General features: G+C 42.6%; 2 protein-coding genes across 10 annotated transcripts in view; one reads left to right on the top strand and one right to left on the bottom strand.

Annotated features, from left to right (window-relative positions):
* The window catches only part of LRRC18 (leucine rich repeat containing 18), a 30,031-nt gene extending 11,459 nt beyond the window's left edge, over window positions 1-18,572 (top strand). For 3 of the 9 annotated variants that reach the window (XM_054522301.2, XM_054522303.2, XM_054522305.2), the window contains 2 exons: window positions 13,818-14,661; window positions 17,794-18,572. In XM_054522301.2, coding sequence (XP_054378276.2) covers window positions 13,898-14,661; window positions 17,794-17,815 — 786 coding nt within the window. In that variant the 5' untranslated portion in view covers window positions 13,818-13,897 and the 3' untranslated portion in view covers window positions 17,816-18,572. Of the gene's footprint in view, window positions 1-13,817; window positions 14,806-17,793 lie in introns of those variants that run through there. The other 6 variants (XM_054522308.2, XM_054522307.2, XM_054522309.2 and 3 more) reach the window with 3 other exon arrangements.
* WDFY4 (WDFY family member 4) overlaps window positions 1-24,369 on the bottom strand; it is a 303,041-nt gene that overhangs the window by 54,561 nt on the left and 224,111 nt on the right. The gene's annotated exons all lie outside the window — the stretch shown is intronic.

Here is a 24,369-nt window from a genome sequence, read left to right as displayed (position 1 = left end):
ACACACACACACAGACACACACACACACACATATCAAAACCAAAGCCTCCAAGGGCCACGCATTGCCCTTCCCGGACCTTGGGGAAGCAGCCACTTTTACATCCTCTTTACAGGAGTTCAGGCTGAAGCTTGTGGGGTTCAGGAAGCCATCCAGGGTCATGGGGAAGGTAAACGGGGGGGGCTGGGCACACCCACCACAGCCAAAGCCCTGACACATTTCCCCTGCCAAGCCGCTTCTCTGAGACCCAGTTTCCTAATCTGCGGGAGGAGAGGAGCTGTGAGGAGAAAACAAAATAACACCTGTCTGGCAATAGCAGTGCTTAAAACACATTGGGTGGAATGGAATCACTCTTCACCTCATGGACTTCAAAGGGGCCAGGTCTGCCTTTGGTTCTTTGACTTTTGCTTCTCTTGAGGTTGCTTTGTATGTTTTGAATATAGGGTGGATGAACAAGGCATTTCTAGTCTGTTAAACTAATCATCTTAATATTTTATTTTAATTGTAAGGCACCTATTCCCTTTTGTTCCTTTAACAAATCCAATTAAAACAGAGTACATCCAGAATTACAAAATAGATGCTATTAAACCAATAAGAAATCATAATCTTTTGTTATTGGGCCATGTGACCTCCTGGGAACTTTTGCTACAAATAAAAGTTGAATTCTTATTATCCGCTAGGGGAAAGAGGGCAGTTTGACAGCTAATGGCTTTCCAGGCAGCACATGTGCAGAGCCACGCTGGTGCGAAGGATAGAGAAGTAAATAATACTAGGGGCAGACAAAGCTATAAATGCATAATATCCCAGTAAGACACTTAGAGCTGGGTTGATCAAATTAACCAGATAATTGCCAAATGAAGTGAACCTGAGAATTTTTATACAGACACTCCGTTTGCTACTTTACAGGCATGGGGGTGGAAGTTTTGATGTAATGGGAAGAACACAGCCCACAGAAGTGCCGGAATAAGGCAGCTGTGTGAGCCTGGACAAACTCCTCACACACACTCCCCTCCCCACACCACCCTGAACAGGAGGGATATTCCTACCACAAAGGAGAGTGGTGCGGATGACTGAAATGGCAAAGGAGAGGTCACTTTATGAAGACATGGGCATGATGTACCTCTTAGCGTGGGTCTGAGGATGTGTGTGGAGGCACAGGGGGGAGGGTGTGAGGGAGGCATCATTTGACCAGCACATAGAGACGGCCACTGTTTGGCAACAGCAGAAGTACTTTACGAGAGGTTAGACTTTCAAGTGAGCTCACATGGTAAAAATCAAACTTCAGGCAGTCTGCATACAGCCGCCCCTGATACAGGGGCGCTACAGCAGCCTGCAGCTCTCCAGGGCAAAGAGATCACTGCCTCTCTGGTGAGTACCAGGAAATGCAGTTGGCCGATGTCCCTGGGCGATGTTACATGAAAATCCTGTGTCTTCATACTCTTTACTCACACTCCATGTGGCAAGGCGTTCACACTGCGTTGGACCTGCAGGGACTGGAGGAGCTGAGAAACAACCAGTTCTTGCCTCCATTGCCGCCCACTTAGGGACACATGCTTATGAAGTGAACTGGCTCCTGGCATTATGTGTGCCCCATAAACTGTTTCTCTTTCTCTCTTTCATTGTCAATTGACAAGCTCTTACAGTTAAATGACTCCATTGATGCTATTAAAATATCAACATTCATACTATTTGTACATATTTAGATATATACCCACATATGTATGGTACACCTATGAAAATGAACATCCTACATATTGGCGCCTGTACAGTGGAGTTAGCAGGCAATGGGTCACACTGAAGTGATTTCTTCAGGGACCTTATTTGCCTGTGGTCGGTTCCTCCAAAAGGTCAGTGGAACATCTGCATTGCTGAACCTCTGCAGGGACTTTGGCTAAGGCTGCCTCTCTGTCTCCTCACTCTGTTGAGTTGGCTGGCTGCTTCAGCCAGAGTGCACACCATTCTTCATTTAGCAGACTCTCTAGGGGATGACATTGCAGTTCCCAGGCTAATCCATGCCAAATTAGAATGGACTTGAGCAAGTGTCTCATCACCCAGAGTTCTGGGGACTCTGACATTCCTTGGTTCCAATGTCAGAGATTCCAGCAAAACAGGAACACCCTTCCTGGGGCCTGGGGCCACGGGGGCCTAGTGGCCTTCCTTGATCTCCTGTGCAGAAGTGGGTGTGGCTTTCAGCCTAAGAGTCATAGGATTCCAGGATGGCTTCCTCTCCTGGGAGGCAGTGGGGGCCAGCAATGTACCCCCAGGACGAGGCATTTGCCACTGGGGGAGCACAGGCAACAGAGGGAGGAGAGAAAGAGGTGGCACAGTGTATAGAAAGATTGTACACCAGCTTGCGTATCAGACACATCAAGGTTTGACTTTGGCTGTACTCTTTGCTGCCTGTGTGACCTTGGGGAAGTCACTTAACTTCTCTGAGTCTCAATTCTCTTATTGTAAAAATAAGGTTGATATTTTGCATAGTTTCTCTAGATATTAGACATACATGAAGGGCCCAGCAGCATGTTTGAGGCAATTACTTTGGTACCATGAGTGAATGATAGAGAGGGGCTCTAGACATTGGCAGTATTTCCAAAATTGATGTCAGAAATCCCCCCAAACCGTGGAGTCCCTGTAAGATTCCAACCCCTGCTTCTGCATCTCTCCTGCCATCATCCCTCCATCAGCTCTGCCCAGAGTGTGGTGGAGCTATTGCTGTGAGCTGCACCATCATCTCTGCACCTCTAATCTGTCCCTTTCTAGCAATCTGTCCTGCCCACAGGGAAGCAGGGCTCACATTGGGGCAGTTAGTGGAGAAAACGAAAACACTTTATGTTTATACCCCCAGGGAATCTATATTCCTAAATCTAGGTAACACTGCAGAGCAAGTAGCACAGCACACAGTTTCGGGTCCAGAATGATCTTTGGACAAGGGGTAATTCTCCAAGCTATGCCTGAGTCAAAAGTTAGTGCTGATTTCAGCAGCCTGCTCAGAGGTTCCCAACACACCCACTACAGACACAGGACCCACTATGACAGTGCAGGTCTCCACCTCCCATGGACTTCATCTGTGAAGATACAGCCCCGCCTCTCTTTAGAGGGAGCATGACCATTCTGGAAAGGGGCAGAGGACACAGAGAGTGATCTGAAGCCACTCAGGAGGTCACAGTTAGGTGAGCTGGCCTGTTACACGCCCAGTAAATACAAGGGTTGGGAGAGAGAACAAATGCAGTTACTTTTGAATGAGTGAGTTGTTGCGGGAAGTTTGCATCATTTCCTCTTAAGAGATGACCCACAAGTAAAAGATATTTCTCATCCACATGACATGAAACATCCTATAAAGCTAGTCCCAAATACTGGCTGTGAAATGGCAGTGTCTATGGGGGTTTCAGTTCCATGTGTCTATCCTGTATCTCAATGGGTCAGTTGAAAGAATGAAATTATTATTGTGAGATTGTGTTAGCAAGCTATTTAGGGATGTTAGAAATATAGAAACAAAGTCAGTCTTGCTTAAAATTGTAGTCAAAGATACATGAGTGTGAAGCACCAGACATATTCTAGTATCATAATGACAAGGGTCTTACAACTGGAAATGCTTGCAAATATTTGGATGACATTAATATATTGGTTGCCATTACTTTTTTAATTTAGATATCCATGGGGTGTCCCACCATGCTGTTTGATTCACAATGACTAGAGAGAAAAAATTAATTAGAAATTAAAGTCAAACCAACTGGTCCACTTTTTCCAAAGTATAAAAAATGATTATACAGGAACAAAAAGACACAGTACATTTAGAAACCTCTTATATTTGAGCTGCTAAGCTGTTCATGTGAAATGAAATCTATTATCCATCCAACCACACATAAATACATCCATTCATTTGTCTATTCGCCCGTCTATCTGCTTATCTACTTACATCTTTCTCCCTATAACTATCAGCTTCCCTTGTGTGGGTTGATCCCACTCTGACATTTCAAGAATTCTATGAACTGATAATAGGCCATCTAGCCAGTTTCAAACAGATGATCAAAAGATCATGGCTTCTGGCACTGGGTCTGCTTCTAGTGGTACTGGGCAGCTTAGGGGGTCAGGATGGACCCTGAGCCACACAACACACTCTGCCTTCTATAACTGAGAGGAAGGGTCCCTGCCAAGGTCGAGTGGCCCCAGGGAGAAGCGCAGAGAGGGTGGAAGTTCACCGTGCCCCATCTGGCCCCGGGGCTGCCTAGGGACCCAGACTCCCTGGGGAGGTGAAGTACATTATCCCAGCCAGCCCTCACTTTACCTTGAGGTGATTAATGGGCAGGCTTGGAGCCAAAGGGCCCTTTGGAGAGAGGCTCCTTAATGGAGGAGTTCTCTGTAGCCAGCTCCGTGCTGCTTCCTCATCACCATTCATCAGAGCTGGGAGGGCTTCTTCTCACAGTGTGGGTGGGCTGTGGGCAGCAGGCACAGCTGGCCCAACTGGCTGGATCTCCCATTTGCTGGAAGCACCCCTTCCTGTCCAGGATTCTCTCTAACCCATGCTCAGTGTGTTTGGCCCCCCTGAGCTGAATTTTATCTTAGATAGTAGAAGAAAACCAAAAGGCAGCCCAGGTTTTCGTTGTTCAGGGGAATCTGGTGGTCAGAATCAGTGAGGATCTAGATTTGAACTATTTCAACTTGAGGACTGGGCCTGTTTACTGTTTATCTGTGTTGCTCAGAGGCTTGATAAATGGTAGGCACTCAATATGCTCATACAGTGAGTGAGCAAATGAACGAATGCATGAGTAAGCACATGGACTTAGCTTAAATCAGTCCCAAAGGACTAATAATGACCATAGACAAATGAAAATTTACTGATTGTTTAGGCCCATGGGATAGGATTACCAGATAAAATACAGGACTATGCGGTATTTGGGACATATATTATACTAAAAACTATTTGTTGTTTATCTGAAGCTCAAATTTTACTGGGGATTCTGCAATTTTATTTGCTAAATCTGGCAAATCTACCATGGGGAGAAGCCATTGATAAACATCAGATGAGTGCATAGACTTCCCTGATCTCAATTCATCTCTTTTTAATGAAGATTTCAACCCAAGCACAGTAGACAGTTTTTCTGACATGCCAGCTTGTGAACAGGGAGACGTACACATTGGACCACAGCGGTACCCAGATGCTATCTATTTGGATGCCTTTTCAGGGGCAGAACTAGTTGTGTGGGGGCTTAACAAAATCACAGACTTCCAACGTGGGACAAGCCAGCAGGCACAGTGAGAGGAACAGAAGTAGAATATGGAGTCCCAACTATTTTGTAAAGTTTTTTTAAAAACGATTTTTAAAAAAATGTGTCTACAGTAAAATTGCCTCTTTGGGCACAGTTCTCTAAGCTTTAACAGATGTACAGATTCACGTAACCACCATCACTGTCAGGGTGCAGGCAGTGACACCAACCCAGAAAACTCACTTGTGCCTCTCCCTTCCAGTCAAACCTTTCCCCAACCCCTAATCCCTGCAACCACAGATTTGTTCTGCACCTAAAGTTATGGCTTTTTCAGAAGGTGACATAAATGGAATCATTCCATTCATGTAGATGTTTGAGACTTTTTTTATTAGGCAAAATGCTTTAGGGTTCATCCAAGTTGTTGCATGTATCTGTAGACTTTGTGTTTAGTAGTATTCCATTACCACAGTCCTCGCTTACCCACAGGTGATATGTTCTAAGACCCCCATTGAATACCTGAAACCACTATAGTACACTATGTTTTTCCTATAGGAAAACATGCCTATGATAAAGTTTAATTTATGAGTTAGGCACCGTAAGAGATGAACAACAATTCATCATAAAATAGAACAATTTCAACAATTTACTGTTCTCAACTTCACAGACAGAAGATTCATTCTTGCTGTAGATGTTAGCAACCTCAGCATATGATTTGTTTTTTTCCCCAAGTCAAGAACTTTCACCTTTTCACTTAAAGGAAGCACTTTAAGGCATCTCTCTCTTTGGCATATCTGAACTACCAGCATCACTACTCACTACTAGGACAGCTACTAAGTGACGAACAGGCAGCTAGCATTTACAGAGTGAATCCACTGGAAAAAGGGATGATTCAAGGTCTGGGTGGGATGTAGCAGGATGGCCTGAGATTTCCTCATACTACTCAGAACAGTGAGCAATTCAAAATGTATGAATTTCTTATTTCTGGGGTTTTCCGTCTAATATTTCCAATCTGGGGAACTAAAAATGTGGAAATTGAAATAGCAGGTAAGGGAGACTACTGTACAGTATTAGGAATCCACCCATTGAAGGACATTTATTATTTTTCTGTTTGGGGCAATTATGAATAGAGCACCTATAAACACATGTGAACAGGTTTCAGTGTGAACATGGAATTTTACTTTTCTAGGGTAAATACTTAGCTGGGGAAATGCCAGATGATATAATAACTGTATGGTTAATTTTATAAGAAATTTCCAAAGTGTCTTCCTAGAGACTATACCATTTTGCATTCCCATTAGCAAGGAATGAGAACTCTAGTTGCAGCATCTCCTTGCCAAAAGTTTGCACTATCGATTTTTGTGTTTGTACATTTCTACATTGAAATGTACCTTTAAATATTCTGGGCATTTAAAAAAATTGTATTGTTTGCTTTCTTACTGTTGAGTTGAAAAGATATTTATAGATTTTGGATACCATATATCTATGATATATATGATTTGCATTATTGTCTTCCAGTCTGTAGCTTGTCTTTTCATGCTCAACATTTTTTTTCACAGAGCTCTTAATTGTGTTCAACTTATTAATACTATCTTTTGTAAATTGTGCTTTTGCCTGACTCAAAGTCATGAAGATTTTCTCCTTCATTTTCTTTTCAAAGTTTTATAGTTTTACATTTTACATTCAAATCTATGATCCATTTTGAGTTAATGTGAGTTAATTTGGCCAAGGTTTAATTTTTTGCATATAAATAACCAATTTCAACACCATTTGTTAAAGAGTTAATTGTCTCTCCATTGGACATCCTGTGACCTTTTGTCAAAAATCAATTGACCATTTGGCCATGTTTGTATAGATCTATTTCTGGACTCTATTTTCATTCCATTGACCTATCTACCTGTCCCATCACCAATAATACCACATGCTGTAACTCTACGGTAAATTTTAAAACTGGGATGCATAATCCTCCAACTCTATTATTCTTTTTCGAAATTATTTTCAATTTCTAGTTTCTTTTCCTTTCATATAAATTTTAAAATCTATTCATCCATATATGTAAATAATCCTCCTGTAATTTTGATTAGACCAATTTGGAGAGAGTTGACATTAAGTCATCCAATTCATGAACATGGTGTGTTTCTCCATTTATTTAGGTCTTCTTTGCTTTCCTACATCAGCATTTTATAATTTTCATTATAAAAATCCTGCACATTTTGGTTACTTATGTGAAATATAGAAGTATTTTATTATTTGGAGCATTATTATTTTTCATAATTCAGTTTCCAATTGTTAATAGCTAGTATATGGAAATGCAATAGGGGCTTTGTGTACTAACCTTGTATCCTATGGCCTTGCTAAACTCACTTATTAGTTCCAAGAATGTTTTTAAAATTCTGTGGGATTCTCTATGTGGACAATCATGACATCTGTGCAAAAGAACAGTTTTATTTCATTCTTTTCTGTCTGTATGCCTTATTTTTTGCATTATTGCACTGGTTAGAATTTCCAAAGTAATATTGAACAGACATAGTGAAAGTGTGCTCTCTTGGCTTATTCCCAAACTTCAGAGAAGAGCCTTCTGTCCTTCACAAAGTATGATATTAGCTCTAGCTTTTTTGTGGATGTCCTTTAGCAGATAAGGAACGGCCTTTCTATTACCAGTTTGCTGAGAGTTTTTAATCACTAGCAGATGTTAAATTTGTCAAATGTTTTTTCTGCATCAATTGATAAGATCTTTTTTTTTCTTTTTAGTCTGTTAATATGGTATGTTACATTAACTGATTCCCAAGTATTGAGTAAGTTTGGGTTGTCATTTATATTCTTTTTACATGTTACTGGATTCAATTTGCTAATACTATGTTGAGGATTTTTGTAACTATGTTCATGAAGAATATTGGTCTGAAGATCTCTTTCTTATATTGTCTTTGTGTGATTTTAGCATCAGGGTAATGCTGACATCAGAAAATAAGTTGAGAATCGCTCTCTATTCTATTTTTTTTGAAAGAGATCATATCAAATTGCTAGTATGTCTTTGCAATTGATTGAATGTTTGTGTCCCCCGAAAACCTGTGTTGAAACTCTAATCTCCAGTGTGAATGTATCAGAAAGTGAGGCATTTAGATCATGAGGAAATTAGATATTGAGGGTGGAGACTTCATAAATGGAATTTATGTCATTACCAAAAGGGGCCCCAGACAATTGTTTTGCTCTCTTTCTACCATGTGAGGACAGAGCAAGAAAACATTTATGAACCAGGTAGCATGCTCTTACCAGATGGCAAATCTGCCAATGACTTGATTTGGACTTCCCAGTCTCTGGAACAGTAAGAAATAAATTTATGTTGCCTACAAGCCAACTAGTCTAGTTACAGCAGCCTGAGTGGACCAAGACAGTCCTCTTTAAATGTTTGATAGAATTTAACAATAAGACTACTGGGCTTCGGGTTTTCTTTTTTGAAAGGTTTTCAACCATGAATTCCATTTCTTCAACAAATAGAGGTCTATTTGGGTTTTCATTCCTTCGCAAGTATTTAGTAGTTTTTAGTTGATCTTATCTAAGTTCCTCTTTTTTTTAGAGTTGTTTGTACTGTTCTCTTATTATCCCTTTAATGCCTGAGGGATTTAGTAAATCCTCCCTTTAACTTCTGATATTTGTAATTTGGCTTCTCTTTCTTTTTTTTTTAATTGTCAGTCTGGCTATCTGTTTCATTAATCTTTTCAAAGAACAAGCTTGTACTTTTTTGTACAATTTCAACTCCTTTAAATTTGTTAAGGCTTGTTTCATGACCCAAAATATAGTCTGTGTTAGTGGATATTCCATACATACTTGAAAAGAGTTTGTATTCTGCAGTTGCTAGGTAGAGTGCCTTATACATGTCAGATTCAGTTGTTTGGTGGTAATAGTGAGTTATTCTATACTAGTAGTTCTCATCTCCAGGCAATTTTGCTCCTCAGTGGACATTTGGCAATGTCAAGAGGCATTATTGATTGTTACAACTAGTGGGCAGCTATTGGCAACCAGTGGGTAGAATCTTCTGGCATTACTCTGCTAAACATTCTACAATGCACAAGACAGGACTTCCCCCAAGCCCTGTCACCATCCCACCTCTGCTGACAACAAATAATTACCTGGTCTAAAATGTCAATAGAGCCAAGGTTGAGAAACCCTTTTCCTTGCTGATTTTCTCTCTACCTGTTCTATTGACTGCTGAGAGACAAGTATTGATGTCTCCAATTCTCATGGTAAATTTATCAATTTTTCCTTTCAATTTTATGTTTTTGTTTCATTTAAATGGAAGCTCTGCTGTTAGGTACATACACATTTAGGATTTTTTTGTCTTATTGGTTAAATGTTTTATTAATAAGTAATGGTCTTCTTACTTCATGTAAATTTTCTTGTTCTGAAATATGCTTTATCTGACATTAATAAAGTCACTACATCCTTCCTTTAGTGTTTGCATGGTATGTCTTTTTACATTCTTTTAGTTCAATTCACTGTTGCTTATTTAAAGTATATTTTCTTTATAGACAACATACAATTGGGTCTTTTTCTTTTGTAATCTATCCTGATAATTGTGTCTTTTAATTGGTGCGTGTAGGTCACTTTCATTTAATGTAAGTATTGCTATGTTTGAATTTCAGTCTATCATTTTAATAGTCGTTTTCTGTTTGCTCCCTCTGTTCCCTTTTCCTGCCTTCTTTGTATTTTTTGAATTTTTAAACTGTTTTATTCTCATTTATGTATTTAGTTTTTTACTATTTACTATATCTTTTTATATATTGCCTTAGTGATTGCTCTGAGGATTAAAATACACATACTTAACTTTATAGTCTACTTAGAATTAACCTTTCACCACTTCAAAAGCAGTGTAAAACCCTTACCACCATATAGGTCTTGCTAACTTCCCCGTTATGTAGTAGTTGTCTTATGTATGACATCTACATACTTTGACAACTCCATCACACAGTGTTAGTTTTCTTTCAATCACATACATATTTTAAGGGTATTTAGAAGAGAAAAATACTCCACATTTACTCAAATATTTAGCATTTCCATTGCACTTCCTTTATCCCCAAAGTTCAGAGCTCCTCTCTAGTACAGTTTCCCTTTCACCTGAAGAACTTCCTTGGACATTTCTTTTACAGCAGCTTAGTTAGTGGCAAAAACTTTTATTTTTCACTCATCTGATAATGTCTTTATTTTGCCTTCATTTATAAAGGATACTGTCAGTCTGGGTTGACAGTTCTTTCCTTTCAGCACTTTAAAAACGATGTTTCCAGCACCTCTGGCCCCCGTGGTTTCTGATGAGAAACCTGCAATCATTCCTATCGCTGTTCCCCTGCGGATGACACGTCATTGTTCTCTGGCAGCTATCATGCTTTTTCTTTAATTTGGAGCAGTTTGATTATGTGTCTAAGTGTGAATTTCTTTATTTATCTTGTTTGGAGTTCGCTGAGCTTCCTTCCTGTGTTTGTAATTTTTATGTTTTTCATCACTGTTGGAAGTTTTCAGCCATTTTTCCTTCAAATGTTTTTCTGCACCACAACTGTTTTTCCACACTTTCTGAGATACAGGTGTAAGTATAGGTATCAGCAGAGATAGAGATAGAGACAAATGTCGCTTCATGACGTGAATACTTTCTGAGAAATACATCCTTAGGCAATTTCATCATTATGTGAACATCAAAGAGTGCACTTACACAAACTTAGATGGTATAGCCTACTATAGACCTAGGTAGACTACGTGGTCTAGTCTATTGCTTCCAGGCTACAAACCTGTACAGCATGTTACTGTACTAAACACTATCGGCAATTGTAACACAAGGGTAAGTATTTGTGTATCTAAACCTGGAAGAGGTAAAGTAAAATTATAGTATCATAATCTTATAGGACAACTGTCATATATGCAATCTCTCATTGACCAAAATGTCATTATGCAGCACATGGCTGTACACACACACACACACACACACACACACATATTTTTAAAGCAGGGCTTTTTACTTTTAAAAAGCACCTAGGTCTATAGTAGGCTATTCCATTTAGGTTTGCGTAAGTATACTCTTTGATCACACAATGAAGAAATCACCTCTGCCTTTAAACAGAGGCAGCTCAGGGCGAGTCCAGAGTTGCTATACAACTTTCAGAATCACTTTTCCTGAATTTCTTCCCTGTTGCAGTCTCTCTGAACTCTGTGGCTCCCAGGAGCATCTCTTCTTCCCCCACTTGTTGGTCTTCTGGCTGGATTTTGTTTTCTAAATCTGTTGCACACTTATTGCAACTGTTTCTGCCTCTAGGGCCAAGTGGCAGTAGGGTAGAGAAAACAAAGCAACCCCCCAGCTCTGAGGACCACAGTTTGGTCAAAGACAATGGTTCTCTTCTTCCAGCTTCTAGGTGCCTGCCTGGATGACTCCAGGGACACAGGGTGGTCTGGGATGAGACAGGAGAGAAGCAAGCAAACAAACAAACAAACAAAAAGCAGAACACAAAACAGATTTCCCTTACTGTCTCTGACCCTTAAAAATCCATTTCCTGTTCCTTGGACCAGAAAGAGAGGTTCTTGTCGGAAATCAGAAATCTTTCTGTCCTCATCTGATGCAAAGTTTTGTGTTCTGGGCTGCCCTTGAGTCCAAGCCAAGAGAAACAGTTGAGGGGAGAAAGTGGAGTTCAGGAAACTTGCAGCCAGATTGGTCTTTACTTTGAGTTATGGATTTCTTCTCCAATCTGCCTGATATGACTTATCTCAGAGTCCCCAGAGTGCTTCTCTGTGCATTCTGCCCAAGGCTTTACTTGCTTTCAGGAGTTTGGTGGGACCAAGTGAGCATACAAAATCTTAACTGGACTTGGACTCCACTTTGTTTTTTAAGCTGCTTTATCCCATCTGGTTTCTCAGAGCTGAATGATATAGACAGTTCCATATTGGTGCACATGGTGCTGGCTCTGGAAACCAGCCAATTATGCCTGAAAATGGGGAGTCCACTATTTTTAAAGACTAGGGTCAGCTTACAAGGCCTGTGTAAATGAACATCAATGCTGCCAAGAGCTAAGAACTATCATTGGTTTACTGTGGAGACCACCATCTATCCCAGGTGACTGTGATCCATCAGGCCTTTCACAGGGTAGGACCCTCTGACCCTTCAGCTATGAGTGGTGACAGTGGGATTTTCAGTAGATGTGAGACAGGCTTGTACACATTTCCCTTTGACACTGGGTGAGGAAAACATATAACTATATTCCCACACAGCCTGATTGCTCAATATTCACGTGCTGTATCAACTTGGGTTCTCATAAAAGGTATAGGTGATAAAGTACAGAAACTGTAGAGCACCTCTCCCTGCCCATCCCTGCAGGGAACAGAGGCAATGCAAGTTTGTGTCTCCCAAGGGCATACTTCTGCCTGGTTTGGAAATCTTGGTCCAAAAAAAAAAAATCAGCAAGCAGAAGGCACTGAGTTGTTAGAAAGAAAAGGGGGTCCCAGAACAAAACAGAACAGAGTTGCATCCTCTTCCTGGCTGCAGACCTTCCTCACTTCTGAGCCTCAGTCTCACTGCAATAGGGGTAATGCTGTGGATCTTGTTGTTGAGGATTAGGAACAATATGTGTAGCAATTTTTAATAACTAACATTAATCAAGCTATTACTATGCACCAGGCACTGTTATAAGTGCTTTATAGTATTAAATAATTTACGCCCCCTCAGAGCTCTGTAAGGGAGTCTGTTTTCACAAATAAGAAAACACAAGCACTGGGAATTTAAGAAGATTGTGAGTAGAGTAGAGCTGGACTTCTAAGCCAAGCATGCAGAAGCCAGAATCCCCATCACATCACATTGACATTCTGCTTCCCCACACTGAGGCAGTCATGGCCATTATCAAGTTTCTGTGCAGAGGAGTTGAAGTCCAGTGTGAAGGATGTGAGAGGAGGAGAGAAGGGGCAGGAGATGGAAAAGGCAGCATTCTCCATGAGCTTTGCTCACACCCCCCATCCCCCTGTGTGCTCATGATGGGGAGTTATGGTGCTGCTGGGCCCAGCAATGGTACAATCTGATATCCCTGGGCTGAGCAACAGGCTTTTTTTCCACATGGCTACTGTTGCACTGTAGCCAAGGCCTCACTAGTTCCTCTGGGTCCATGAGGGGAAGAGGGATGTGAGAAGTTGGTCTTAGTACCACCTTATTCTCTAAGATCCAGGCTTATGTTGGCTTGAAAACTCAGCAGTCCCTCCCCAGGAACTTGTATGAAAACTTCAGGAAATCCTAGCTTAATGCAGGGGTCTAGGAAGGGGCAGATATCCAAGAACACACACACACGGCCCTGGGTGGGGGGTACGTGACAGTCTGGGACAGTGGAGAGTATTTATAAGTCGGGGCATGGCACAGCTAGAGGGACATTTAGTGTCCTTCAGGCTGACCCTGCACCTCCTATTTTAACATCCAAGAAAATCAAAGTCTGAAGAAGGCACAGTTTGCTGACAATCTGTGGCTGGGCTGGGTCCACTTTGCCCTGACTTCTCTCCACAATCCTCTTTCTTGCTTTTTAAACCACTGAAGAGCAAAGCGTCATGATGTGGGGGAGCCCAGTGCCCTCTGGCATCTCCTAACCAGATGTTTTCTTATCTTTCAGCAGTTTTTCGTGATTTTTCCCCACACTGATCACTATCCAATCAGAACAACAAACTTCTAACACTCCCTTACTAAAAGAACATGGTTAAGGGTAAGAAAGGCCCCAAGGGCAAGAAGATCACCCTCAAGGTGGCCAAGAATTGCATCAAAATCACTTTTGATGGGAAAAAGCGCCTTGACTTGAGCAAGATGGGAATTACCACCTTCCCCAAGTGTATTCTGCGCCTCAGTGACGTGGACGAGCTGGACCTTAGCCGGAATCTGATCAGGAAGATCCCTGACTCCATCTCCAAGTTCCAGAACCTCCGGTGGCTAGACCTGCACAGCAACTACATAGACAAGCTGCCTGAGTCCATTGGCCAGATGACCAGCCTGCTCTACCTCAATGTCAGCAACAACAGGCTGACAAGCAACGGGCTGCCCGTGGAGCTGAAGCAACTCAAGAACATCCGCACTGTGAACCTAGGCTTGAACCACCTGGACAGTGTGCCCACCACACTGGGGGCCCTGAAGGAGCTCCACGAGGTAGGGCTCCATGACAACCTACTGAACAACATCCCCATGAGCATCTCCAAGCTCCCCAAGCTGAAAAAGCTCAACATAAAGCGGAACCCCTTTCCAAAGCCAGATGAGTCAGAAATGTTCATAGACTCCATCAGGAGGCTGGAGAACTTGTATCTTGTGGAGGAGAAGGATCTGTGTGTGGCTTGCCTGAGAAAATGCCAAAACGCCCGGGACAAGCTGAATAGAATCAAGAACATGGCCACGACGACACCGAGAAAGACCATCTTTCCCAATCTGATCTCACCCAATTCCACGGCCAAGGACTCCTGGGAAGACTGGAGGTGACTTGGAACCTGACCCTGAGGCAGAAGGGAAAGAGAGAGGGAGGGAAGAGGGCAGTGGGCTGCATCCACAGGAAACCAAGGGCTCCCCTGTGGCTGCAGCAGCTCTTTCAGCCAAGCCCATAAAACTCCTTTCCTTACTTCCTTGGTGTGTGATTGTGTTGATTGAAGGGCTTTTGGTTCCTTGCCATTCCACACATTTCTCTGTCCTCTGAACACACACTCACAAGTACAGGCACAGTGAGTAAGGAAGGGGCTGTCCATGTCCATCCTACTCTTGCCTCCAGATCTCTCTTGTCTACCACTGTGGCCTAGGCAGCTAATGCCGCCACACACTCACTATCACTGGCATTTCAGAACCCACCGCCAGCTCCCAAATGTGAAGTTATTTAATGGAAATGTTTTGGGTCTGGGCTTCAAAGGCAAGGAATCTCAGAGCATGAGTTTGTAAGAAAGTAGATGAGCACTTGGTGTTGGGTAGGGGACAGAGCTGGACCACAGAAATGGGCAGGTTTTATTATTAAGGCATCAATAGGCAGATAGCTTCTTGGGCCCAAAGCAATGTTTTCTCTCTGAACTGAGCTTGCATAACTTGCTCTATGAGCTTTCTTGGCTAAACCTGCAGACCTCTGACTGGCTGCGAATGAATGAAGTTGCACATCCATCCTATTACATTCAGTGTTTTTCCAGATCCTCATGGGAGAAACGAGATAATGGTGGCAAGTATGGGTTGGTGCATTCAATAAATCAACACCTTACTCGGCACCGTGCTAGGTGCAGGGGCTGAGTCCCTTTGGGAAAAGCTTGGCTTGCCTGGTGCAAGCTGGAGGAGAGAGCAACTGAAATGAGATGGGGCAGAGCGCCACTGTCTGAGGCATTCAGGAGATCCCGGTCATGGATGTGCAGGGCTGGCCTGGCAGAGAGAAAAGCCAAAGATTCTGAGGTTGGACAGATCTAGGTCCATGGCAGCTCTGCTTCTGACTTGGCATCCCCTTGGGCACCTAACATAGCTTTGGTTCCCTCACTCGTGAAGTGGGAATAATGGCATACCTAACTCCAAGGGTTCTGTGCCTCTAAAACAGGCAGCACATGGAGAACATACTCAGCAGAAGCCAGTTCTCTTCCAGAACCATAACTTGGTTCATTGCAAAGCTGAAATACTACTTTGAACTGTGGTGCCAGTTACGCTAGATCTTTTGGTAGAAAATGACAGTAACCAAGTCAATCCTCACAATAGCTGAGAACCTTCTCTGGCCTCACTGTGTACCACACTCTCACACCTTCATGTGCGTAAAAGAAAAGAATCAAGAATGATACCTTGAGGAAGGCTTTTTTTCCCCAGGACTTTCCTATGTTGGTGGCAAGTTTGCTGAGTGGATGATGAGAAGCACCAAGAGGTATCCATCAGTGAACTGGTATTAACTTATTTTCTCCTCACATTGTCAACCACAGCACACGGCACACTTCATTTCTTCGCCCCTTGCTGCTTACTTCCTCTTGTAATGCTTAGCTATGACAACTGTATCATATTTCTAAAACCTTGGGAGATCTAGACTCAAAATTTTCATTTTAGTTTTTCCCTTTATTAAGTGTTTTTCATTGTAGAAGTAACAGAACCACAACATACTACTAAATATAGTAGCTTAAAGCATCCATCATTCTACAGTATGTTAGCTGCAATGCTGGCAGAGTTCCTTACTAGTTATTTTTCTGTATATATTTTTACACATAGTTAAAATTATAGCATTCCTGTCATTTCTGTCCTGCTTTGAAACCCATGCTGTTACCTGGTATTAATAACCACACTTTAAAACATCTGCAAGATAGTTATTCTTATGGATATACATAACTATAAGTTACTGTTGTACCTTTCAGTTATTTTCAGTTTTCACTAATGGGAATAGTCTTGTGATGAGAGCCTATATAACTAAAACATTTTAAAATATTTTTAATTATTTCCTTGGCATAGCCTCATTATTGGAAATATTGTGTTAAAGGGTGTGTTTTAACAATAATGTTGATACATGCCATCAAGTAGCTCATAAAAGGTTTACACACATATGCCTACCAGTAATGTAGTAGAGAACCCATTTCACGGCATCCTTGCCAGCACTGAGCATTGTCCTTCACATTTTTCTCTTCACCTAATGTCCGAAATGACTCATGAAAACCCCTTCTGAAGCTGAGGGGAGCGACCGTGTCTGAGACATATTTGATGAGACACCATGCTGTAGGTATAGGAGCCACCACTAGCCTGTCAGGTCTTGGACATGTCCGTAAGGGAGCCAATCTGCTATTTCAGTCACTTCATCTCTGACCCAAAAGGTATAGAGTCCATGCAGAGACATATGGTCGAGACAGAGAGGCTGGAGAGCTACATGACGACTTTCCATTTCAATTTCTCCCCCTTCAGACACTTTTTCTTTAGAATTAATTTTCCCTTCTTAGGTATTCAAAAGGTTCAGCAAAGGAGAGAAGTTAAGAGAAACATCGAGGTTACAGAGCCCACCTGGTGCCCAGGGTTTGCTGGTCCATGTCCTCCCTTCCTCGCTGCAGCACACTTCTTGCCATGCTTGGTCCTCAACAGCCTTACTTGCCGCCAACTGCTTGGCTGGCCTGACACTCACTCCAGCTTTGCTCTGGGGCTTTATCATGCTTTGCCTCTTATCATACATCTCAGGAAGGAGTTTCAAGTGCATTTAACTTTACCAGGATTGAGACATACACAGGGAGTGGGCTGGATTTGCCTCAATGCGTTCAAGTCAGACACCTCTTTAGCCAGGAAATGCTGGCAGCAGGATGAAGCAGACTGGAGATAGAGACTAGTTAGGAGGCATCTTCCGCATTCTATTTCTTTTTCTGCCAAGGAAGAGGTTTGATGTTGGTGTTCCTTCATGCTCTAAAATACCTCAGTCACCTTTACTTCTTGGAAATTGCATTAAGCTAAAAATACTTCATAGGAAAGCCTTGGGGGTTCTCTTTCCTCAAATGCAACAAAACTCCTATTCACACTAACCTGACCATCCTGAAGGCCAGGCATGACCTTGGTGAGCTGGTGTGACCTCTGCCCTTGCTGTGTTTGCCTCTGTGGCCTAGAGCAATTGCCTCACCCTCTTGTGTCTCCATCCCCAGAATACGCTCAACATCTTCCTAGACTAGCTGTGGCAAAAACTTGAAGACTACTCAGCTAACAGAATAAACGACTCTGAAGAGGAGAAGCCCCCAGTTAAGAGAAGACAGAGTGGCAAGTGTGATCTTCTGGAAACCAGGCTCGCCGGACCTGGCCAAGTCACCGACTTGCTTCTCAAATTCACTTCACCTCCCTTAGCTTTAGCCCACCTGTGTGTGAAAATGACTTTCGGAAATATTTGATGTGGTTTTTAAAATGTATATAGAAAAAAATTTAAGAAAATTACAGATTATATATTATAGACAACTAAATATTTAAGACTTTAAGACTTAAAAGGCTTACGCCTCTACATTTCACTCGGACTAGGACATCTCAATGCCAGTAGTCTGTGATAAGTTTATGTAGGTATAATGAGATACTGATATGGTTTGGGCATTTGCCCCCTCCAAACCTCATGTTGAGATTTGATCTCCAGTGTTGGAGGTGGGGCCTAATGGAAGGTCATGGGGGTGAGTCCCTCATGAATGGCCTGGTGCCATCCTTTTGGTAATGAGTGAGTTCTCACTGTATTAGATCCTGTTGAAAATTGATTGTTAAAAAGACCTTGGCACCTCCCTCTCCTCTCTCTCTCTTCCTCTCACCATGTGATGCCTGCTCCCCTTCACCTTCCACCATGAGTGGAAGCACCTATACCCCAAAGCCCTCACCAGAAGGAGGTGCTGGCACCTGTACACCTTGTAAGAACCATGACCCAAATAAACTTCTTTTCTTTATAAATTACCTAGCCTTAAGTATTCCTTTATAGCAATGCAAATGGACTAAGATACCTCAAGCAATCCCAATTTATACAAAAAGTTATGTAGAAAAACATGCTTAAAAATACTATAGATAAGGTAGGATTTTAACAAATCTTTCAGTGGTTCATAGGTAGGCAGGAAACAGAAACCAGAGAAATGAACAACAGGAAAAAAACAAAAAATAAAAATAAAATGGCAGACTTGTATTCTAACATTTTGATAATTATAATAAATGTAAACAATCTGCTTTATTTGTAATGACCACAAAATGGAAACAACCAAATTTTGCTCAATGCACAAATTGTTAAACAAGCTGGTATATTTCTATCATGGAATACTACTCAGCAATAAAGAGGAACAGACCACTGATACATGCAACAACTTGAATGTATCTCAATGGCACTATTCTCAGTTAAAAAAAAAAAAATGCCGATCTCCAAAAGTCACATACTCTATGATTCCATGTATAGAACAGTCTCTAAATGAAAAAATAATAGACATGAAAAACAGATTCATGATTCCCAGGATTTAAGGATGGTAGGAGAAGACAGGGAGGTAGACTTAACTATAAAGTGGTAGCACAGAGATATCTTTGTGGTGATAAAATAACTGTGTATGTCGATTTTGGTGGTGGTTACTCAAATCTACATGTGATAAAATGACAAAGAACTATGCATACACATGTACCAGTGTCAGTGTCCTGGTTCTGAAATTGTGCTATAGCTATATAAAATGTAACCATGGTAGAGGGGGATATTAAGTGAAAGGTGTACAGAGTCTCTCTGTACTATTTTTGCAACTGTGAATCAATATTTTGAAATAAAAATAAAAAAAAAAATCTTACAGCCTAGATGCAACAATCAATAGATCCTTATACATCTGCCCGGTGCTGATTTATGAGGCACTATGGCAAGCTTAAAGTGAGAAACTAAAACAACGAGTCAGCCTAGAGATACAATTGAGGCACAGAGTAAGGCAATTCAGGCACCTTAACCCTGGCTCAGCCGGCTAATCTAAAATTTCCTATTGTTGATCTTATTCTTGCAGATTCCTGAAAAAGTTGCAAAATAAATAGAAACTGCATGAATTCTCTATGTCCCAGGTTTTCTGGAGGTAGCTGGGCACAGGGGGCAACTAGGATGGAAGAAACCTTGAACCAGTGGGTTGCTCATCACCATTCCTGGGCATTTGCACACCTGTTCCCCACCCCTGGTGGTGTGGGAGTATAAAGGTTGTGGAAGCAATGTGGCTGGGTAGAGTTGGAAGGAAAAAGGGCAGGCTTGCTGCAGTGACTGGGGCTTGCATCAGGCTTTTGCCCTGGAAGGGATCTGAGGTTACGGCTAAGGATACAGCAGAGACGAGGCATGAACCTAGTACAGCCAGACAAAGATGAACATGGAATGGGGCCAGGGCCAAGGTCTGAGCATGACCTAGGCAGAATGGCCAGGGCTCGGATGCTCATGGCTCACAAAGCCAACTGTGTGAACAAGCTCCTAGATGCTGCAGCACTGGCTGTCACTCTCATTTTGAGTCTGCAGCCAGGTGCCATTTGCCTCTGATCCCAGTGACTCCAGTATAGACACAGGATATGAGTAGTTTGGTCTCCACAGTTGTGCTCCCAGGGCTTTAGTACAGCAAGAAATCCAAGGACCATGCTTCTCTACTCAGTGGTGGAGCCGGCACTACCTTTACCAGTTAAGCAATTGTGTACCTTACGGATCTGTAGCCAATGGCATGAATCTCTAGGGGGCAGGATTGAAGGAGGAGAAATGCTAGGAAGGGGAGCTTGAACTTTAGCCTCCCCCCAGCTAACTGTGGTGCCTCTGGGGTGTGGTTAATTATCATGGAAGGTCATATTCTCATGGGAATCGCATAGGTTCTTACGGCTGGTTTTCTAAATTATTTGTCTTTCATTATCTTTAAAAGATAATCTCTAAAGGAAACAATAAACTGAAAATGTTCAACTGTAAATCTTTGCACCCCCAAAATAAATTTCATTCTAAACATTATATGTAAAGAATTTATACAATTAAGAATGATTTTAGGAACTGCAAACACCCAGGTACAATCAGGCCCTGAATACAAGCACCATCTCACACCCAATAGCTTTCTCCAGCCTGGGGATGCTTTTTCCTCAATGACATGGTGGATGTACCAGTTTATCCAAAAATATGTGCTGAGCCCAAGAGAGATTTGAGAGAAAGAGAATCAGATAGGCATCCTAGCCTTGTATTTCTCTGAGTTTTCTAAACTCTGGGCTTAGTATGAACTGAGGTCATTAGAAAGCAATGTAACTGAGCCAGGTATTGTTAGCTTCCCAAAGAAATGCCTGTACAAAAATAAGTGCGAATGTTAGGCTCCCATTCATGCAGAGAACTGACAGAGAATTATGTTCCCCAGCACTCTTTTTGTATGTTTTATTAAAAAGGAATTGACACCTTTGGTACCCACGATCCTTTAGAGAGAACCAAATTTGATATTCAGCACCAAGAGAAAGTATGTTCCAGAAATAAAAAAAAAAACAAAAAAAAAATCGCAAAAGCCTGTTTCTTATTATCTATCCCTGGAAAATAATATAAGCCAACATGATTGTTTGTTTTAGTTTTCTTAGTCTCAGGACAATTAGAGTAACTAAATCACTCCACATGACCACATCTATTTTTTCCCCTTTAAAGGAGTGTTGGGTAATTGTTAAAGGATGGTTGTACCCTGTGTTTAATTTTGAAGCTGTGTGTAGCCCTTTCTGGAAGGACATGAGTACATTTAAGTGTGAGGATGTGTGTTTATCCACAAGTGCATTCCAGCTAGCTGCCCCCTTTCCCTGCAGTTCCTGCCATCATTTCTCCTTTTCTGATTGGTCTTTTTACATCTCAAAAATCCTGCCGGTATTCAACACCACAGAGCAGGACTCACCCAACAGCTCTAGCTGGCATATGTTAGAAGGCCCTGTCGGCTTGCAGAACCTTGCACCCCACAGAAGTCTGAAGAGGCTACCATGCTGTCTTCAAAAGGTTCAGTCCTGTACCATGGGGACAGGATTCATGCAGGCTTTCCAAGTATTTTCTACTTGGAATTCAGGCCCAGAGAGCCTCCTTAGTATATATATAGTTATGGAGGCAACCATTGTCACTGAAAGCCTCAGCAAAACTCTGGTACCAAAAGCTCTGATTTCCTGTTTGTGTGGGATGGTGTTCAAAGGAGCCACATGAGTCATCAAAAGCTGAAGGTTTAGGGCATGAAAATCTGTAGCCTAAGCCGAGGTTCATGGGCCAGTGGAAAACCCTCAGAATGGCACACACATCTCCTTTATAGGTAAGAAGTCCATGTTCATTAGAGTGACTAACAAGCAGCTAGGCATTTTTCAAGACTCATTCTATGATTATTGCCTTCGGTGATCCAAAAGAAAAATCATCAGCTTCATTCCAGGCATATGTCAGTGGCCAGCCAAGCCCTCCTAAGGCTGAGGGCCACCACTGCCTTCCCATCCTGGAGCTCCTGAAGCCACAATTGGTCTGGCAAGAGAAGGGCTGGAAAGGGGGCCACTCTGAGGAGCTGAGAGCAAGGAGAGCCACCTGCTTTTAATCAATTCTTCTGTTAACATGCCCAAACACACATCAGGTGATTCTAAAATTAGATAGAAGGATTACAATTTACTGGGCACCTACTATGAGTCCAAGTCAGCTTGATCCTGAAGCCTGGGGCTGTTTATTTAGCACAGTCTTGCCACATGCCCTCACTGCGTGGGTGGCCTCAGAGCCGAGGGTCAGCACTCTGCAGGCTGTCCGCATTTTGCTGAGGCTCTCCTTCCATGAACTGAGATGAGCATTCCTCTGGAGCACCAAGCACTGTTCCTAGATGACCCCAGAAGCTTCGCCAAGGGTCTCCAACCTGGAGCTGTGCTGAGACTGTGCCAGGCATGACCCAGCATAGCCCTGGAAGACCCTGCTCCAGTGGGATCAGGTAGCCATGATGGCAAAAATAATCACATTGGAAATAAAATCAGAATGGGGCTCAACTGTACCACAGAAGCAAGGTGGTACACAGGTTGGCATTGCAGGTCATCATCAACCTGGGGATGAGTAAGGAGTAATCTCCAGACATTTGACTCATCCACAGAGCATCATCTTCCTCCAACCTGGCAATCATTTCTGAGGGGCCTCTAACTTAGTGGGCACAGCTGGGGGTAAGCTCCTCTTCTGCATTCCTCCCTCTGCCCCTCCTCTACCTGCCCCTCTCTATTTGGAGTAGAAAGTATGTGGAGGAAGGTATGTGTTTCCAGGCAAGGCACCACTAAGATTCTGAGGAGAAAAGACAAATAATGGACAGAGAGCTACCCACAGTCATAGGGACAGCTATGTTGTCACTGAGTGACATTACAGAATAGGTTCATCAAATGGTGAGCTGCAGAGACAATGGGGCTCAGTGAAGTGATGTGTGTCACGGTTGATGCAGCATTGCTCCAGGGAGAGAGAAAACCATCTGCAGCCCATGAGCGCCATGGCTCAGAACTTCCCTCTGCGTGGAACCATGTGCGGCCACCTGCTTTTGCTGACACCCTCAGTTCTCACCCCTTTGTGGATAAAAGAACCGTCATTCTCTCAGGGAAACATACTCCCCTCAATTTGGTCTATGTAGTTGGGTGGGACTGACCCTATCCCCAGAAGCTGAGTGGGTGCATCCCTCTGATCCAGCCAATGAAAACACTTGATTGGTTCTGGGATGGGCATGTAATTAACCTAATTGGGGAAAATGACAGTTTGGGAAGTTTTGCTAAAGTTACCGGGATAGAGCATGTATGGTGTGTGGCGGGATTCCTGCGTGATTGACTGTCAGTCTGGAGCTGTTGGGGGCATCGGTGACCCCGTGATGAGAACGCCTATGAGAAATGGAGCCAAGCCAAGTAAAATCCTCCCTGAGAAAGGAAGAGCCACCACTTCCTGCAGACTTACTTGTGCCTAGCGGTCCAGCCATGCCTGGAGCCAGACCATTTTTGACCTTCAGGTAGATGCGATCATGAATCCTCTTTTTTTGCTTCAATTAGTTTGAAATAGCTTTTTACCTTGTACTGAAACAGTGCTAAGAAATCCAAATATGAATATAAAGGCTTATATGAAACATAAACAATATGAGATCAGCAGGGCTGAGATTCAGCAGATATGCACAATTAGGACTATCCTGTTGTTGAACTATTAAACTATGCCCATTACAGTTGGTAAACAGCCACCCCAACTCCAGCGACCCACTGCTGCCCGGGTCCCCTGGACCATACCCTGGCATGCCTTGCACTTCACCACAATCTATAAAGGGTAAGTGCCTGGCACAATAGGAGCCTCTGCTGGCAACCACTGCAATTAGTCTATTGAAGGTCGTCAATGACTCTCATGTTACAAAGCTCAATGGTCATTTCTCAGTTCTTATCCCACTTGGACTATCAACAACACTTGACCAATCAACAACACTTGACCACTCCCACCTTGAGTCACTCTACCTGGCTTCCAGGACGTCCTCCACACCTACAGTTTCTGCTACCTTTCTGGCTACTCCTTCCCCATCTCTTCAGCTGGCCCTGCCCAGCTGGTTGGTGTGCCCAGGGCACAGTCCTCTGATCTCTTTTCCATGTGCATGCATTCTTGATAATCTTGCCCATTCTCATGACTTTAAACATTATTCTAAATTTATGTCTCACTTGAACCTCTCTCTTGAACTCCAAATTCATATGCCCAATAGCTCTATGATGCTTTGAGATGTATGATAGTCATCTCAAAATTCACATGTCTAAAT

Source organism: Pongo abelii, chromosome 8 (genome assembly GCF_028885655.2).
Source record: "Pongo abelii isolate AG06213 chromosome 8, NHGRI_mPonAbe1-v2.0_pri, whole genome shotgun sequence".
In the NCBI taxonomy this organism is placed as follows: Eukaryota; Metazoa; Chordata; class Mammalia; order Primates; family Hominidae; genus Pongo; species Pongo abelii.
This window is presented reverse-complemented; position numbering and strand designations above follow the sequence as displayed.